The sequence below is a fragment of the Chrysemys picta genome, chromosome 9 (genome assembly GCF_011386835.1).
Source record: "Chrysemys picta bellii isolate R12L10 chromosome 9, ASM1138683v2, whole genome shotgun sequence".
In the NCBI taxonomy this organism is placed as follows: domain Eukaryota; kingdom Metazoa; phylum Chordata; order Testudines; family Emydidae; genus Chrysemys; species Chrysemys picta.
This window is the reverse complement of record NC_088799.1, coordinates 25,364,452-25,383,106: the sequence shown is the minus strand read 5'-3', so window position 1 is coordinate 25,383,106 and position 18,655 is coordinate 25,364,452. Positions and strand designations below refer to the sequence as shown.

The 18,655-nt window shown below is 38.7% G+C and overlaps 1 protein-coding gene across 1 annotated transcript in view; it reads right to left on the bottom strand.

The window, feature by feature from the left end:
• Nucleotides 1-7,126: 7,126 nt before the first annotated feature.
• DHX36 (DEAH-box helicase 36) overlaps nucleotides 7,127-18,655 on the bottom strand; it is a 31,762-nt gene continuing 20,233 nt past the window's right edge. Inside the window, exons 13-25 of the mRNA XM_005286964.5 lie at nucleotides 18,598-18,653; nucleotides 18,098-18,162; nucleotides 16,654-16,797; nucleotides 15,754-15,871; nucleotides 14,795-14,893; nucleotides 13,274-13,447; nucleotides 12,875-12,961; nucleotides 11,927-12,010; nucleotides 11,713-11,812; nucleotides 11,537-11,627; nucleotides 9,896-10,016; nucleotides 8,325-8,477; nucleotides 7,127-7,619 (exon numbers count right to left, since the gene is read on the bottom strand). Coding sequence (XP_005287021.2) covers nucleotides 7,434-7,619; nucleotides 8,325-8,477; nucleotides 9,896-10,016; nucleotides 11,537-11,627; nucleotides 11,713-11,812; nucleotides 11,927-12,010; nucleotides 12,875-12,961; nucleotides 13,274-13,447; nucleotides 14,795-14,893; nucleotides 15,754-15,871; nucleotides 16,654-16,797; nucleotides 18,098-18,162; nucleotides 18,598-18,653 — 1,478 coding nt within the window. The 3' untranslated portion in view covers nucleotides 7,127-7,433. The remainder of the gene's footprint in view (nucleotides 7,620-8,324; nucleotides 8,478-9,895; nucleotides 10,017-11,536; nucleotides 11,628-11,712; nucleotides 11,813-11,926; nucleotides 12,011-12,874; nucleotides 12,962-13,273; nucleotides 13,448-14,794; nucleotides 14,894-15,753; nucleotides 15,872-16,653; nucleotides 16,798-18,097; nucleotides 18,163-18,597; nucleotides 18,654-18,655) is intronic.

The following is an 18,655-nucleotide window of genomic DNA, read 5'->3' as shown; positions in this document are numbered from 1 at the left end:
GTACCCCTTAGTTAAGTCTAAGGTGGAGATGAACTGGGCACGTCTCAGTTTCTCCAATAGCTCATCTGTGCATGGCATTGGATAGTTTTTGGGTGAGTTACAGCATTTAGCTTACAATAGTCCATGCAAAAGCGGATTTCCCCATTGGGTTTGGGAAGCAGAACCACTGAAAAGGCCCATGCCCTCTCAGAGGGACGGATTACACCCATCTGTAACATGTCCTTGATCTCCCTTTCTATTGCGGTTTTGGCTTGAGGAGCCATCTGGTAGAGTGTCCGTCCTGGGGTGGCTGAAAACATTGGCGCGAAGCTGGTGCACAGCTCCTGGATTTGCTGTCGCTGCTTATGCCCAAGAGTTATGGAAAGGTTCACCTCTTCTACGCCACCGTTGCTTTTTCCTTCATAGTAGACTCCTTCAGGCCACTCACCGTCATCTCTCTCCTGGGCTGTAAACTGGAGAACCTTGATTTTTTGGGAATAAAAGGGCTTTAGAGAATTAACTTTGTGGCCATAAACAAGTTCAAAGGGTGAAAACCCCAAACTAGGATGTGGTACAGCCAGGTAGGCAAAGAGCAACTGCTGCAACACTAGGTCCCAATCAATGGAGTGCTCATTCACGAATTTACGTGTCATGGCCCCCAAAGTCCCATTAAACTTCTCCACTAGGCCATTTGTTTGATGGTGGTAAGGGGTGGCAACCAAGTGGTTCACCCCATGAGCTTCCCAAAGATGTTTCATGATCCCTGCCAGAAAGTTAGTTCCCGAATCCATAAGGATGTCAGAGAGCCAACCTACCCTGGCAAAAATGTCTGCCAATGCCTGACTCACGCTTTTCGCCCTGGTGTTGCTTAGAGCTACTGTTTCAGGCCATCGGGTGGCAAAATCCATGAAAGTCAGTATGTACAGCTTTCCTGTGGGTGTCTTTTTAGGGAAAGGACCCAGAATATCGACAGCTACATGCTGAAATGGAACCTCAATTATGGGGAGTGGCTGTGAAGAGGCTTTGACCTAGTTTTGGAGCTTTCCCACCCTCTGGCACACCTCACAAAACCAGACATAGGTAGAAACGTCCTTGCCCATTTCCTCCCAGTGAAATGACTTCCCCAAATGGTCTTTGGTCCTGTTTACCCCAGCATGGCCACTAGAGTGATCCTGGGCTAAGCTCAAGAGCTTTTCCCTATACTTAGTTGGAACTACCAACTGTCTCTGAGGATGCCAGTCCTCCTTGTGCCCACCAGAAAGGCTTTCCTTGTATAAGAGTCCTCCTTCTACAACAAACTTGGACCTATTGGAAAAGCTGAAAGGCGGTGGGTTGCTCCATGCCACCATCCAAGCTCCCTTGATGCTTTCATCCACTTCCTGCTCTGCCCGGAACTGCTCCCTTGATGCTGCAGACATTAGTTCCTCACTGGGTTGTGGACTTGGGCTTGATCCGATGCAGGTGATGGGGTTGTCTCCATCGATTACGAACCACTTTCCGCTGGTGCACTAGGTTGTATTTCAGGCTCCAGTTGAGCTTCTCGCGCCGGTTTAGCTGCTGTTGCAGGTGCAGGCTCTGTGGTGCCCTTTGGTGCTGGCTCCCCTGACTCTGGTGGGGTTGCAAGCACGGGCTCTGGTGCTGACTGCTCTGCCAGTTCCGATCCTTGGGCTGGTTCTGGCTGGATCCCAGGAACTTGATCTACAACTGCTGCCATAGACTTTGGTCTGGGGTTTGGTTCCACCACCTCTGGCTGGGTCCCTGTAGGAGGCTCAGGAATGGAATTAGGTGTGGAGGCCTGTTTAGCCTGGCTGCGGGTGACCATCCCCACCCTTTTTGTTAGCCTCACATGGTTGGCTAAGTCTTCTTCCAGCAGCATGGGAATAGGATAATCGTCGTAGACTGCAAAAGTCCATATTCCTGACCAGCCCTTGTACTGGACAGGCAACTTGGCTGTAGGCAAGTTAAAAGGTTGCATAGTCACTTGGGCCTCTGGGTCAGTGAATTTGGGGTCCACCAGGGATTGGTGGATAGCTGACACCTGTGCCCCAGTATTTCTCCACACAGTAATCTTCCTTCCGCCCACACTCAGATTCCCTTCGCTCTCAGGGTATTTGCAAGACATCTGGGACAGAAGGCTCTTGGTGGGACACTGGGGGTGATGAGTTGCAGTCTGCTGGTGGTCTTGGGGCAGTTCGCCTTCACATGCCCCAACTCCTTACATTTGAAGCATCGGCCAACTGACTGTGGGCTGGGGCAAGGTGGGTGGTTGGAGAGTGGGGTGGTGGGACGAGAGGGCATCTGGGGTTTCCCTGGCTGTGTGGAGGGCTCCTCCTTGCGAGATGGGGCCTTGGGTTGACTCTAATGGTGGGGTGTCATCTCAGGTTGCCCCTTCTGGTATCCACACCAACTGCTACTGGCTTTCTTCTCCGCCACCTCCACCCATTTGGCTCTAATCTCCCCCACTTTGATTACAGTTTTGGGCTTCCTATCTAGGAAGTACCTTTCTATTTCCTCAGGAACACCCTCTAAGAACTGCTCCATTTGTATTAGGAGAGACAGATCTTTCAGCGACTTAACATTTGCTCCAGTTATCCAGGCATCCCAATTTTTTACAGTGTGGTAGGCATGTCTGGAAAATGCCACATCTGGTTTCCACCTTAGGGCTCTGAACTGCTGATAGGATGGGGCTAATACTTGAGCATGCCCAATTCTGGTTTTTTGTTTAAAAAATGTGTTCTGGTTCATGTGTTTTTTAGGCATTTCAGCTGCCACCTCTGCTAAGGGTCCACTGAGTTGTGGCCTCAGCTCCACCATATCCTGGTTTGTAGGGATGTTGTACCCAAGGCAGGGCCTTTCAAAATTTTCTAAGAAGGCCTCTATCATCGCCTACCTTGTATGTGGGGAATTTCTTGGAATGGGGAGCTGTACTTGGAGAAGGACTGTTAGGGCTACCTGATTGATGCAGCTTAGCCTTTTACAGCTCTAAGCGCTTTAGTTCCACTTCCAAGCACTTTGACGGTCTCTGGAATTTAGGCTATTGCTAGATTTTAAAACAGCAAATATAATAAATTAACATTAAGAATGGTTTTCTTGAGGTTAATGGTTACAAGCAAAACAAAAGCATTTGGGGGTTAGCACAGAGGAGTCCACAAGCCTTACCGAAATAAAAGATAAACCTAATCACATCTTCCTAGACATTTCCTGATCTACCTACGTATTTGGGGTTTCAAATGAGTAGTTTCTACGTATGACTGGATGATTTTTCATACCTGGTGCAAGTTCTTACAGCATAGTTTCAGCCCTGTCCCTGCTCTCCGGGTGAACAACCTAAACAGACAAAAGGAGTCTTGTTTCAATTTTAAAAAGTTCTAGCCCTTCCATTAGCTCTTATCAACTCCTCACAAAATCAGCAGCAAAAGCTGTATAAAAACAAAGGACAAAGACGTCTGAGAAGAGATAAAAGGAAGTATGTGGCTAATATTGCCAAAGAAGCTGAAGCAGTTGCTGAATGAGGTGGCAGAAGAACAGTTTATCAACCAATAAGTTTCTACCAGCTGGAGGACCTGGTTAGGGATAAACAAGGAAAGACCTGAACAGAAAAAGAACAAAGAATGATGGGCAGTGCACTTTTCAGAGGTGCTAAACAGAACACTCTAAGAAACTGTTGACTGAAAGAATGTTAACACCTTGAACCAGACACTGTAACATCTCACATCACAAACAAATGGAAGATGCAATAAAAGTTAAAACCTGGGACAACAGCTGCAGGTGAAGACCAAGTCACCAAGGAAGTGAAAGCTTGTGATGAGACCACGGATAAAAATCATTGAACTTTTCACAGTATACAACTGGAAAAAGCTTCCAGAACAATTGAAAAATAGCTTTAAAGTCAGAATACCAAAGAAAGGTGACTTAAGTAACTGCAATAACTGGTGAGGTATTACATTCCTTTTTAGTGATCGGCAAAGTCTTCTGCATCATCTTAAATAGGATAAAGAAAGCAGTTGAGGGATAGCTGAGGGAAGAGCAAGCTAGATTTTGACCTGGAAGGTCATGGGCTGACCAGATTTTCATTTTAAGAATAATCACTGAAGAGCACATCGAGTGGCAAAACCCATTCATCGTACAGTTTAAGAAAACATTTTACAGCATCCATTGTGATTCACGTTGCAACATCTTGAAGTGTTATGGTATGCCAATAAAAAGACTCATCATTAAGGCTTTTAAAAAAAATCCAGATGCAGCTTGCAGTTAAAGCAAATGCACTTAAGCACATGGTTTAACATACACACTGGTGTCAAACAAGGATGCACTGTCCTGTTTGGTATTACCATTGACTTTATTATCAGAAATAGAATAGACAGATACAACATAGGCATCACATAACTTAACAGTAGACTAGGAGATTTGGATTTTGGTGACAACATAGCTCTAAGTGACAGGTCAACCAACATACAAGCAAATACCAAAACACTCTCCAGTATTGTGAAATATGAAATTATGAAAAAGAAAATTAATGAGAATTTCAGTAACTGTCAACTCAAACAGTAAGTTAGAAGGCAAAGGAAAGCAATTCGTACACCTTGGCAGTAACATGCAAGTCCATGGGGATATCCAGAAGAAAAGAATGTCACAACTTGGCTAGATGGCAGCTGAATTCACAAGATTAGGTCATCAAAAATCTACAATTTAAAGACAAAACTACAAATCAACTCAAATTTTATTTCTACTTTAACATATGGATGTGAAAACTGGAAATACACCAAAGGCATGGACAGATGTTTAATTCCTTGAAGAAGATAGTAAATATGAAAAGGAATGAATTTATAACAAATGCTGAGATTCACCAGAAAGTTCAATAACTGATCTCCAAAGTTATCTAGAAAAGACAGAAATATCTAGCAAGTGTTAAGAATAAAACCAGAGGTCTGCCATGGCAGGCATGCCATTGGGCAGCTGGTGGAACATGTGAATGGGTCCAGTTGAAAGAATCCCTCCACTGAACAGTACTTCAAGGGAAACCATATGAGATTTAACAACATAGAGGACATGCAAAGTGTAGCACTGGTTGGAAATTTTGACCAAAAAAAAGTCAAAAACACACTGATTAGTCAAAACAGAAATTTTGTGGAAAAGTGTCAGTTTTGGAAGAACTCACATCAGAAAATTCTCAGGTCCAGGGTGGAAATTCTGGTTAAAACCAGAGAGAGAGGCTGCAGAATAGCCCATAGCTGAGTGGGTAGGGTACTCATGTGAGATGTGAAACACCCAGCTTCATATCCCTCCTCTGAGTTAGGCAGAACATGGATTTGAACCTATGTCTCTCACATCTTAGGCGAGTGCCCTAGTTACTGGGGTCTCTTTTGATTTTCACAATTTTTTTTTTAAGTTCTCATTTTTGTTCCAAGAGAAAGAAAACAACGTTTCCAACAAACCTTGAATTTTTTTGTGAAACAGAATTTTTGTTTTCCAGCTAGTCCTAGCAAAACACAACTTGAGTAGAATACAGAGAAAGTAGTAAATGCGGGGAAAATAGGTTTTGTGCATTTGTTCATAAACACTGAATTTATACATTGTACAGTTCATGGGGCTGGAGACTGACGCTCTTCCTCTATTTATAGTCCAGGAATACAATCCGAAGAATACCATGCTGTTCTTTGAATCTCGCAATGAATGCACTAGCTTTCAAGTAAGTTTCCAGCTGGCCAGGAGCTAAAGAATTTTTTTCTAAATGTAAGGACCACTGACCTGGAAACCAAATGCCACTGTGCACGTGGGATGAAACAAAACCAGTGGCCAGAAGAATCCACCATGTATTCCATGTGTTTCCCAAAGCAGAGCAGCTCTTGATACTCTTAAAAGTAGGATTTAGTGGATACATGGGCTGGGAACATATATACTTGTTTTATCTGGATCTGTAACTTATTTTCCTAGTGTTGCATTTTTCTAATGGATCAGTAAGTAGAGAACGTCAAACTCCCTCATCTCTCCTTGAAATTTTAATCACCAGCACAAGCCTGCGGGGAGAGGCACTTGAGGTTGAGCACCAGTGATATGAGAGGAGGGAAGCTGGCAGGGCATTCTCTGCAGTTCCCTCCTTCCACTTGGCTGTAGGCCAGTTTCTCAACCTTCAGGGAGTACTCCAGGCAGCAGAGGGGTGATTTGTGAGATTGAGTAGTGAGGGCGGACACTCTTGCCCCCTCTCCCCCCCTTTTTAAAGTCTTCCTTGTGTATCTATTGTGGTGAGCTAATTGTTGTAATGCATATTTTTAAATGGATGTCAGGGAACCCAAAGTTTAATATGAGCACTTTTTGTATATAGTGTAAGTGGAAAGAGTACAGTTTCCAATAAGTTAGATTTGTTTCATGATGGCAACAATACAAAAAGCTAGACAGGTTTATCTGTCATGTTAGAGTTAATGCAAATCCTTACATCCCACTAGGTAAGGATATGTTGTGTAGGATTTGCATTTTTTAAAAATGAACTGAGACTAAAGACTGATACACTGTTTTAGGTCAATTTTCTTCAAGGTAAGGCTGGGAATTCCCTAACCCAACATGTGAGGATGCGCTAAATCCTAAAGAAGGCAAGTGTGTCATCACTTAAGGGAGGATTCACAAAAGGAATTCCAAATAGCATATTGCATTCAAACATGAAACAGAACTAGTAATATAACAAGTGTAGCTTTAGCAAAAAAACATTTAATGCAACATTATGTATGCCTTACATTTACTCCATTTTCTAAAGGAAAATTTAGAACGTAACTAATCTGGCACAGCTTATTCCTGCCATGATTTTTATCTACCGTAAGTCACTGCCTTATTCTGACATTTCAGTCAATACTGATCACTGGGTACAAGGGGAAAGCAAGAGTGATGGAATAATTGGGATGAAGGAGGGAGAAAAGTGTTCTGAAGATTATTTTGATTCTTACCACTGTACACTTTAACAGCTGCTTTGTCTAGAAATTGGAGGTAGTTTATATTTAAATATGAAATAGTTACTTTCAGTTGAAAGTTTTGAAAGAAAGATGCTGCTTGGTTTGAACCTCAACTAGACCTGATTACTTTTCCCCAAAAAACCTTAATGTGATATTTTCCATGGACAGCAGGAACATCTGACGAATTAGAACAATATAACACAATATTTTGAATTTTACACACCTTTTCCTTGAAAGAGTTACAGTTATAAAGAAGCCAAGTATAGACAGGACAAAATAAACCACATACACTAATGGACACCGACAGCATTGCACTGTCATATTTAAAAAGCTACATTAAACATTGGATGCCATGCACCTACAGCCATTATAAACTACTGAAATTAACTGCTCTTCAGTATGAGTGGAATTACTGAGTTGCCCTAAAAAGTCTTTCATCTAGCTAGACAAAAAGCTATAAAATAAAAGGAAACAAGTGAAAGTGTCATCTTCTCAAACACCAACATAATAGTGTCAACTGTAACGTTCATTCTGAAATCGAGAGGCATAGTTTCTGGGACTTTCATTTTCTTGTGTTGTGATTAGGTCTATAATGGCTGTCAGCACTGCAGTGTCCCTGGATTTAGTGTCATTCCAGTCCACAGGGTGTGGGTTTTCAATTTTTTCTTGTAGAAGATCATCCAATTCTCCTCTTAAATCCTGTAATAAGAAAGTTTGTTGGAATAAAAATAGATACAAGCTAGAAAATTATAGTTTAACACTACTATGCAAGTTATTAAAAATCATGTGGACCCTAGATGTACAAGTATCTTTCATCCTGCTATAAATAGCCATCATACCCCTCATGACAGCCATAATATCCAACTAATTTCAACATTGTCACTTAAAAGATCAAAAGCTGCTTTTAAAGTAAGCAAAGAGACAAGGTGAGTGAAGTAATATCTTTTATTGGATCAACTTCTGTCGATATGTTCAGGTTCTTCTTCGGGAAGAATTGACCTAAAGAAGAGCTCTGTGTAAGCTCAAAAGCTTGTCTCTCTTTCATCAACAGAAGCTGGTCCAATGAAAAATATTACCTTACCCACCTTCTCTCTCTCTAATATCCTGGGACCCACATGGCTACAACAAACTGCATAGAACAACTGTAAGTAATTGGCAGGTTTGTTCTTAATAATTGACTACAAGGTGATGTTTCTGAGCTATGTCCTCTTTAAAGAAGTATAAATATATGTGCATCTCTGAGTATCTTGTTCTACTGGCCAGTAAAAGGCAAGTATTTCCATTAATTCCCACTATTTTCAAGGTTAAGAATTCAATCAACTTAATAAATTGTGATTTTTCTTTTTCTATAGTTACAAGTAATCTCCAACATTAGCACTGAAATACTGAGTAAAAAAAATTCACCTTAACTAGATTTCCTATCCTTGCTGGAGACTCAAAGACAATCCATTCATCCACTGCAATGGTATCCTGATCTTTATCCTTCTGGATGGAAATATCTCCTCCAAAGAACAAAAGACAGTATGGAGAGACCTCTGTACAATCATACAGGTAAATCTGTAACAAGTCAAAAGTATTCAGTAACACTAAAAAGCATATTAATACATCCAAAATGACATTACTAGATGCTTAATAAAAATAAAAACATTACCTAAAATGATTTGTTTAAAGTTATTTCGGAATCAATAAATCAACTTAATTTCAATCCTGTACTGAATGACTAGTTCAAACACTGCTATTATATAATCATATATTTTGATTAATGTGAAGAATGAACGTGTTCATGAATGCTGACAAATTTCCCTTAGCACAAAGTTTTGTTGAAGTCAAACAAATTACTTATCCTTCTAGTTAAGGTAGTTGCATGGGAGTCCCAGTTAGAGCAAAAAAATTTTTCCTTTCCAGATGCACTTAATGGTATCAAGTGAAAGAACAATCTTATTAGAAGCAGCTGTTTTACCATTAGACTTATCCAAAGGTATCAGTACACAATGCACTACATTACAGATGCAGTGTGCTGAACCCAGGTCTCTACCCCAGGGAACTGACAATCTGCAGGCATGTAAGTTCAGAAGAGTACAAAAAAAAAAAAGTCGGCATATTACAGGCAGAATTCTACATTGGCAAAGGCAGGCCCTTCGAAATTTCCCTCAATCCTCAAGAAGCAAACGGAGAGAGATTGACAAACATTAAGTTTAAGACTGTTCCAGAAGAATGGGATGGCATCAGAAGCAAAAATTCTAATGTGGGGAAAGAGCCAAGGGGGCTGTCAAAAACAGAAATATAGGCAGAGTAAAGGGAACATGAAGGAGTGCAGAAGGAGTTGTGGGAAAGGTGTAGTAGGGGTTGGAAAGTTAGAAATTGGAGGGAAGCTAAAGAGCAGGAGGTGATTTGTCACACCAGCAGGAAAAGGCATCTCGGGAGCTGAGTTTTGGAGGCATTGAGAGGAGACAGATGGGCACAGAGGAAAGTACTAAGAGCAGAGATGGTCAGCAGTATGAGGTTTGCAGCAGTCAAGCCAACCGCCACCTATGGATTCACATTAGCTACCAAGCTTCCTGAAGATTCAGGGGGTTTACTTGTGCAAGTACATGACAGGTAGTAATTGCAGCTAATAAGGCTTTCTGGAGTGCCGATTAAAATATTTAAGATAGTGTTTCAATATGAAAAGATTTAAGAGTTGGCATCACAGTAGAGGGTAACCCACTTCTGCTTGAAAACATAAGATACTATTTTTTTAAGAATGTTTTCGTAGTCAAGATACTAAGTAGTTGCAATTAATGAGCTAGTTATATACATTTATGAAAGGCAACATTGGCTTGATTTTAACAAAAGTTACCTGTCCACTTTATTATGTCAAATATTAAGTTGTACCAAATGCAAAATGCCGCTTTATGTTTTAAAAAGTTTACTTATTTTAGTTTCAAAAATATATTAACATACAGATTCAGAAAGTAGTAAAAGTGTTCACTTACACTGCTAGTTCTCATCTTCAAGTGATACACAAGCCAGTTATAATGGAATTCTGTCTCTTCCACGTTAACAGATTTAGGATGAATGTTAACTGTTCCATCTGTCTTGGTGCAAACTTTCACCCTTTATAAAAAAAGATTTTTCACCAGTTAGAGGTAAATAGATATTCACAGATTCTGAAAAGGTACATCAGTATTTTATCAAAAAATTGGTAGTCTTTTCATCAAATTCTGCACTACATTGTTCTAAACTTCTGAAAATAAGTAACATTCAAAACCAGTTTTTACCTTTTCCCATAAAGCTGTACCTCGTTAAAAACACACATTAGAGGTTAAGCTGTCCCTTGTTAGTGAAACCAGAATATGGCACCCAGTTTTTAGGCATTTATATCTAACCTTTATTTCTTTCAAAAAGGGAAACATTCATGACATTTTCACCCTCTCTCTAAAGGGAGCACTTATGAGTTTACTTAGAAAGGTTGGCGTACAATGCAAATTGCCAAAAATTTCTTGGAAAACATGCAAGTCACCAGCATATGTAAGCTCTCTCTATAACAAGTACTGGGATTCAGAAAATGTAGGAATATAGAACAAAATATTTACAGCAATAATTAGCCCAATAATCAAGTAAAAGGGTACTGCATGGATAGCCTATAGGAAATCAAATCCTCTTTCTGAAATTAACTGAGCCCCCAAGGGAACAAGAGGAGGAAAAACCAACTGCAATATGCACATAGCATTGTTATTTTCTTCCTTCTGGAACTCATTATTGTAGAGTTCCAGAATTGAGTACACTTACTTCAGGGCAGTGATTCTCCAAATGTGGTTCATAAAGCCTTGCTTGCTACTGGCCCACAGAAGGGAGTGTTTTACAAAGTGGGCACTGGGGTGTTGGAAAGAGAGGCAGTCAATAGGAGAACCTCTTGTAAAGTGGTCTGTAGAACAAAACAACTGTTTTAGGCAGCAGTAGAATCCTGCAACTGGGCCAGTGCTGCTCATTTACACTAGCTTAACCTGGTGGCAGAAATGCAGTGCTGCACCATTCTAGTGAGTTGAATGAGGAAGCTACAGAAAACGATTTTAGGATTGGTTTACCTTTAGTTCTGACTTTGAAAAACGGTAAGGTGGGGGACTCAGTTACTAAAGCTGATCTCCAGCACCTGATCAAGCAGACTAGGTACTGTTCAGGCTGAGTGTCAACAAGAACTGGGTCTTCAGCACCTGGAATGTTGGTCAAAGGTGCAGTACCCATGCTATTAATATGAGAAAAATGTAGATAGTAGGAAGAGGTAAGCAAGTGGACTAGTATTGCTGGGGTCTCTTTCTTTCCAACCACTGAAGAGGAAGGGAGAGGATGTAATGTCTCAAGTGTAATTGCAGAGAAAAAACAGTCGTTCTGTTTCCATATTTGTGACATTACATATTTATGCAACATTGTCAGGTCATCATTTTAATGATGTATTTGCAGGTCTCCAACTGTAAGTATTGCTGATTTAATTAACTGCATAGTTCACATAAATAAATCCACATCTATGATTAGTTACACAGAAGATTGCATCCAAGTACTTCAAAGATACTGGTTAACACCTAAAAACTACCTATGCAGCAAAGAATTTTAATACAAACATGAGATTAAAGCCTTACATTTTTCTCTTTTTACTAAAGCTTTTACGGATCTTCGCAACTTTTGGATATAAACCAGCACAGATGACTGCTTTGAGTAACTTCTCATTATCTGTAGACGACAACACAGTAAATAATGCATTCTACAAACCATGAATTAGTCTATCAAATATCCTCTGTCTTTTTCCACTGTTTACCTGAGTTGGTATTAGATTTGGGATCTCGGGGGTTTTTACTACTCACAAACCCAGCCGCAAGGAGATGTTCAGCAAACTGTCCTTTCATGTTAAGCAGCATCTAGGGTACAATATCACGGTACAACATAACTCTTCTTGAGAATGATGCTCTGTCAAACATTTTTTTCCCCACAAGTAAACATTTTCTGCCACACCACACTACTAAGATAATTACCTGAAGTGTATTTGAAGAGAGAAAATACTCCCAGCAATAATCCTTTTCACTTCTGAAACCACGTCGCCGGACCTCTTCCCAGCCCTGAAAATAGAAACTACTTTCAACTACAGTTCAAAAGGGCACATATTTACTAATATCTATATGTAAAAAACTGAAAAGGGCAAAAAGTATAGCTATGCTTTTCCCCAAGGGATCAGAAGTGCACCCTTTTATGTTTGATTTTCATGTAATGCAAATAATCTGCTAGGTGAAGGTAATAGATAGTATATAGAAAGAGTAAAATGACATTTTGATTCATTTTTTGTTTTATCAGTCTAGTTGTGCATTGGATATTTATTCGTTAAAAATTAGGACTGAGCTCTAACCTTTGCTTTAGAACTCCACTCACTGCTAACAACAGTTCTTGATGATAACAGCAGTAGCCTGGAACTAATAGTGCAGCAGGACTTTTAAGTGAAGTATTTCCTTAGTTCTCATTGACACATGGGAAAAGCTAAAAAAAGAATCTCCCCAAGACTGGTGCAGTCAGTCCTGGCCCCCCTGAGAGAAAAATTATGGACTTCGCTGATTTTTAAGGAAGGATGAGTGGAAGTGATTAAAACTAAAAAGAAAAGGTTTGATATCCATATATTCAATACAAAGCATTTTATATTTAATAGATATTTAGACATCTGCAACATATCTATGAAGTTACCCTTTCTCCCCACCCCTCCCTAATGCTACCAACAGGGAATTAGGTTATTAGTACTACTACTATCTCAGAAACAAGGTTCTGAAACACAAGCAGGGCAAACACGATTGTGTGAAGAGGCCATATAGAAATGCTTTGTGAGTGTATGGGGATGAGATTTGATTTTGAATCAAGTATTTTGTTTCAAGAGTTCTTCAGTTAAACTGAAAGCACAACTTCAAAGGCTAAGCCAACTGAACTTAAAACAGACTTACTGCAAAAGCATTCACAACAGTTAGATGGTCACTTTTAGTATTCTTGGATAATTCTTTTCTTCTTGCATCTGCTACTTTCTCTTTGCCCTTTAAATAAAAAATAAATTAGAGCATACCACACATCCATGACTCTGGCAAGCTATTTTTCTCCCAATTTCCTTTTTTTAAAGTAAGGATAAACATAGCGGTACTCTATGCATGCAAATTAAAGCGACCTCCAATAGCTAATAGCAGCACTCTATTGTGACAGATTGGTGGGCCACACTTATGGAAAACTTAAATTTAGATTGAAGTTTTTAAGCTAAAGTATTTATGCTGCCGCTTACTAATATCCTGCCAAGTTTTAAAATATAAAGAATTTGTTCATTTTATTTGCAATTCTCTTTTTAGATACTTTACCAGTGGAATCACAAAGGGGTCCTTGAAGCTGAGGCTGGCTGCAATTGTGAGTACTGGATCTAAGCAACAGAATAAAGCTCCAAAGAGGATCATTTTTCCAATATGTGGCTCAACTGGCAATCGTGCCAAGTGGACACCCAATGGAGTCAGTTCTTCTTGTCTATCCAAAGCATTCTGTTAGAAAAAGAAACACACACTTCTTGAATTTGGGGGTAGAAGAAGAATTTTTTGAAGACGGGCAATGTGCCTAGTGGAGAAGGGGAAACATGACAGCTGAAGAAGCAATCAATCTTGAATTTTTTTTAGTTTAATTTATGTATTATTCAATACAGAACATGGAGTGCTAGAATGTCTTTAAGAATGCTACTTTAACAACAATCATCCTTTTATTTAGGCTTTAAAAAGTTTATTGGACAAAGTACTTCTTGAATGTATTGAAGGCACTACCCTAGATGGAAAAGAGTCAACAACAGATTTGAAGACACTTTAAAGTGCTCTTTTCTCAGTGCCCTCCTGGTTTTTTTTTTACTCCATGTTACCATTCCTACATCTTTTCCCCTTTCTGTTCACCCCTCCTTTTGCTACTAACTTTCTCTTCCCACGGCACTACCAACTATGCTGCCGAGTTTTTCCTTCTACTTAAACTTGTTCAGAATCCCTCCAACCTGCGAATAAGGTTGTGGATCCTTCCCAATGCTGCTGCACTGCAACTGAACAGGCTGCTTCAATTGATATTTGCAGGTAACAGAAAGTACCAACTGAAAAATCATCAGCACAAGTGTGTCACTAAACCCCATCATCTGAAAAGCAAAGCTACACTTGACAACTGATAGAAAAGTCACTTTGACGTGTCAATCTTACTTTGTTTATTGGCCTCAGTCCCTACTTATGCCTGTGATCCTATTGCCAGTCAAGTGGCTGTTCACAATTAGATTCTTCTTTCAAATTAGTTTTATTTTCCATGGAAAAATCTCAAACACTTAATTGATCTGGCTAGTCTGGGAAGTCTTAGGTAGACACAGTCATAAGCAGATGGCACAGTTTTCAAGCAGTAGAGACAGGGGAATTAAAGCTCAGCTGGGAAACCTCAAGAAAAGGTTGCATAAATGTGAATAATTTAGAAAGTCAAGTTCCTGAAGAGTGACTTAAATCTGGCACAGTAAACATTTTTAATATTTAAAATAAAATTAAAATTATTTCCCCTTTGTTCCTCAGTCACACAGCACCCTGGAAGGCAGGACACTGGTTAGTAGCAGACACTGCATACCTCTTAAGGCATGAGAGAAAGTATAGTGCCTCCAGTGCAGTAAAGTACAGCTTGGATGCATAGAGACCCACTAGAAGCTGAGTGGTTCCAATAACAAAAATGCATATAATGAGCAATGTCTAAATTATCTTATACTAAGGTAACTCAGCAACATTACTCAGTACTGATCTTTAGAGTGACTTCTGTAGTTCGATAAGTCAACACACTGAACCTGAACATAACATGTTCTAGCATATGTTTAAGTATTAGTTTACCAGTTCCATTAGATGATTTATGGACAACATCACAGCTTCACGAGATGGTGGATCCATTAGCCTACTCAGAAAATAAGCAATTCCACCAAGCCTTAGAATCTGAAATAAAAGAGATGCAAGTTCTGACAGATATGATTCTGAGTTGTGTGTTACCATTAATTCAGTACACATTTGCAGACCTCTGAGAAGCTACTCCCTAATTTGCAAAGTTACTGATACATCAGAACTTTTTAAGTTTGAATTTCACTAGGTTAGTACTCAGATTTATCAAGCGTTCTTTTATTTTCCTACAATCAGATAAAAATGAAAAGGTATTATTGCAGTCACAAGTTTTGTTTAAGGATACACTCCTCATCTGAGGTACACGACCAGCACTTGTGGCAACAATTGTTACAAGTCACGAACTTCATCATTTTTGCTTAAATTATGACTTTACATTTGAGGATGTGTGAGTGATAGCAAATAGTTCAGCCAATTTCCCTGAGAATTGCCGTGTCAAAACTACTAAAGAAACAAACTCAATAAAAGTAATGACACAAAGCGGCAAGCCAGTGAACTCAGTCCGTTTTAATTGTTTTTAGTAAGTTATGTGACACCCATCTTTAGGGTGCCATGTCTTATGACCTGCTGGTGAACAGGAAGAAAAAAATTCTCTGGCTGGCGGGCATATGAATTCAGGGAAACAGCATAATTCAGATTTACTTTAATAGAGTTTGTCTTTTATTTAATATTAAACCAGGTATTTAGGAGACTTTAGTACAAATATACTTAAAAGTGCGGTCTGTCAAATAGTTTGTCGAAACATCAGTTGTAATCTGTTACATCATGTTATGCATAGGAACAACCTCAGGATCAGAGTAAGTTTTTGAGCATAGTACCTAATGCCAAACCCTTCACTCTCTTATCAGCATGGAAAGTTTCTAATATATTAGAACAACTAACCCTAATTAGATAATTACCTTGATTTGTAAACAAAGTTCTTCCAAAGGTGTCCTTAGGATTTCCGGTAATTGATAATCATCCAATAGGCTGGCACGTAGACCATTATATAGATGATAACAGTGACCCGGCTGGACTCTAATATTCAAAATGTGTAAGAAATATTTTGTCTTTCAACAATACTTACAACTACATTGACAGCTTCTCCCAAACACTCAAAAATTAACAGTATATTCCCCCCAAAAATCAAAAATTTCCAAAATTCATAGTATATCCCAAAACACTTCAAGGCCTTAAAATAAAGGTATACAAGTTAAAGCATGTATTCAAAAAAAAAGCAATTTCAGAGTTTTGAAATACAATGAAGAGCCAATAAGGCAGAAGGATACAAGAGGAATGTTTCAGACAGCAGGAGCACTAGAGAACAACAAACCAACAGCGGCAACATTTAATGAAGGAGCAGTGAAAAGGTTGGAGGGAGAGCACAGACAAGGTCTATAAGCTAGACAACAAGTGCTCCATGTAGTGTTCGACAAGGAAAGCAGTTTTTAAGTTTACAGACAAAGTTTTGCTTCAATATTCTCCCAAGGTGTAAAGATGAAGAGGTAACATAAGACTACTAACACCATGGAGTTTAAAAAATTCAGTACTCCTACTAGAAATATTCAAAAGCCAATCAAGTTAAATAAGAAGTCATTCCCAGAACTATGCCAAAGTCATTCCATCAGTAAAAGAATGAGAGAGTCATAGGCTTATGCTTTATAATGGAAACTGAAAAACAGAAAAGAAAGTGCCTTAAGATACACTACTGTAATTTATTAGACATTAAAAGTTCTCAACTTCCAAGCTCAACAAATTTGTTTCCCTTTTAGAGTTTATTAACATAGAAATTTTCTAATATCGATAGTCATTTCTCTTACCTTCCTGCTCGACCTTTCCTTTGTTTGGCATTAGCTTTACTAACCCACTCTGCTGCCATTGTGCTAATGTTGTTCTGCGTATCAAAGTGAGTTTCTTTTATTTTTCCTCCATCTATAACGTATACCACATCATCGATGGTAATGCTGTCAAAAATAAGTGGTTTTCTTATCTTTACAGTATGCATAGAAAAGTTAGTCTACAGAGTGCAGGATATACTTTATCTACTTGCAGTATTAGATGATGCATTATATTTACAAACTTCATTGGTGTAATTTTAAGTGCTCTGCAAATACAACAAATGAAACTTACTTGCTGCACGTCAAAAAAAGAGAGGGACAATGCTGCACACATTTTATAAACATTCATTTCACATGTCTCTGAAGTAAGGCTAACCACACCTCCTGCTCTGCTGAAGCACACCAGCAAGTGTAATATTGTGATAATACTTGGTATCACTCACTAGTAGATGTCACATTACCACAGAATCATTCTAAAAGGGGCAGATAAGTGGAAGATTTGAGTGTTTTTTTAAAAACACATTTCATATACCAAAAACAATAAGTTTAATTCTCCAAAACCATGCCATATGCTAAAAGAATTTCTAAAGCTTTGCCATGAACTGAAATTGACACTTACATGAGCCCCTGTAGACGATCTCCATGCTTCAGCAGGACTCATAGCTGGAACTATCTGGCATAGTTATTATATGTTATAAGAAAGTATGGAAGATTTACAGAAGGGTCCTCTAGTTTTAAATAACTATAGAAGGCAATGGACAGAACTTTAGAAAATGTAAGCATGGTAAAAAAGGGGCTACTGTACATTAGCTTAATTTATATGAAAAGTTTGACCAATACTTAAAAAGCTTCAAGCATCTAATGATGGCATCATGGAAGCTCATGTTTATTGTCTAACTTCTATATTTTCTCAGTTTACAAGTGAAAAGGTGGTTTAACTATCAGCTCTGCAAACTCAACTTGGGATCTTACAGTCAAGTTGTATATTTTCTTAATCATGAACTATCAATGTTCTGTAGTGGAATGTAGTCGACCGTCATGTTGATAAGCAATGCGAAAAAGAGCCTAACCAGGCCCTGCAGTGGTAACAGGATTTAAATAAAGGGGTAAAAAACTTGTCAGGAATAGTAAGTAGCTCAGATTAATAATACAACAGATCTGTTCACTGAGTCACTTTATGACCATTCCACAGACCAATCAGCTTCCAATAAAAAGGTCTGAAGATTTAATCAATCTAGTCTAGTATATTTATAAAGAAAAATTCCTAATTTACTGTACCACCTATTTATGAATAACCAAATGCATTTTATTAGAAATATATAACAGTTTTCAATTTTACTTTAATGTTATGATTTAGCATTTATTTTGCAAAAATTGTGTTTGACGAAAATGTGGCTACCTACATAGAAACAAAAATATGTTTTACCTAGTCTCTGCAATGTTGGTAGCAATTACAATTTTCCGTACTCCAGGTGGGGTCTTTTTGAAAACCTGAAAAAGATACATAATTAACAGAAGTAAAACAGACTATTTATCAAAACCAATCAAAGCACAACATCATTTTGAGTGTTTTGCAGGTCTGAACAGTTACACTTGTCCTCATATCTGTTTTGTATGCGCTAAATAATGTCATAATCAACACCATGTTCGAAGGTACCTGCAGCAGTGCCATCTGGATAGATAAACACTATAAAAATACAAATGGACTATTTACTACAAGCCAAAGAGAAATTTAACATTCACTTAGCTTTATTTCAAATTATGCACTGGCTATATTTGAAAAAAAAACCAAACCAATTTTATCCGCAAAATCTATGTGTTTAGAAGATTTCACTTAAAACAAGAGACATTTACTATAATTTACCAATATTTACTATAGTTTAACACACAATAAAAGTTAAGAATATTGTAAGTAATTAAACATACCTGCGTCTGGTTAACAGTAGGCATCAGTGAATGCAGAGGTATAATAATGAACCTATCT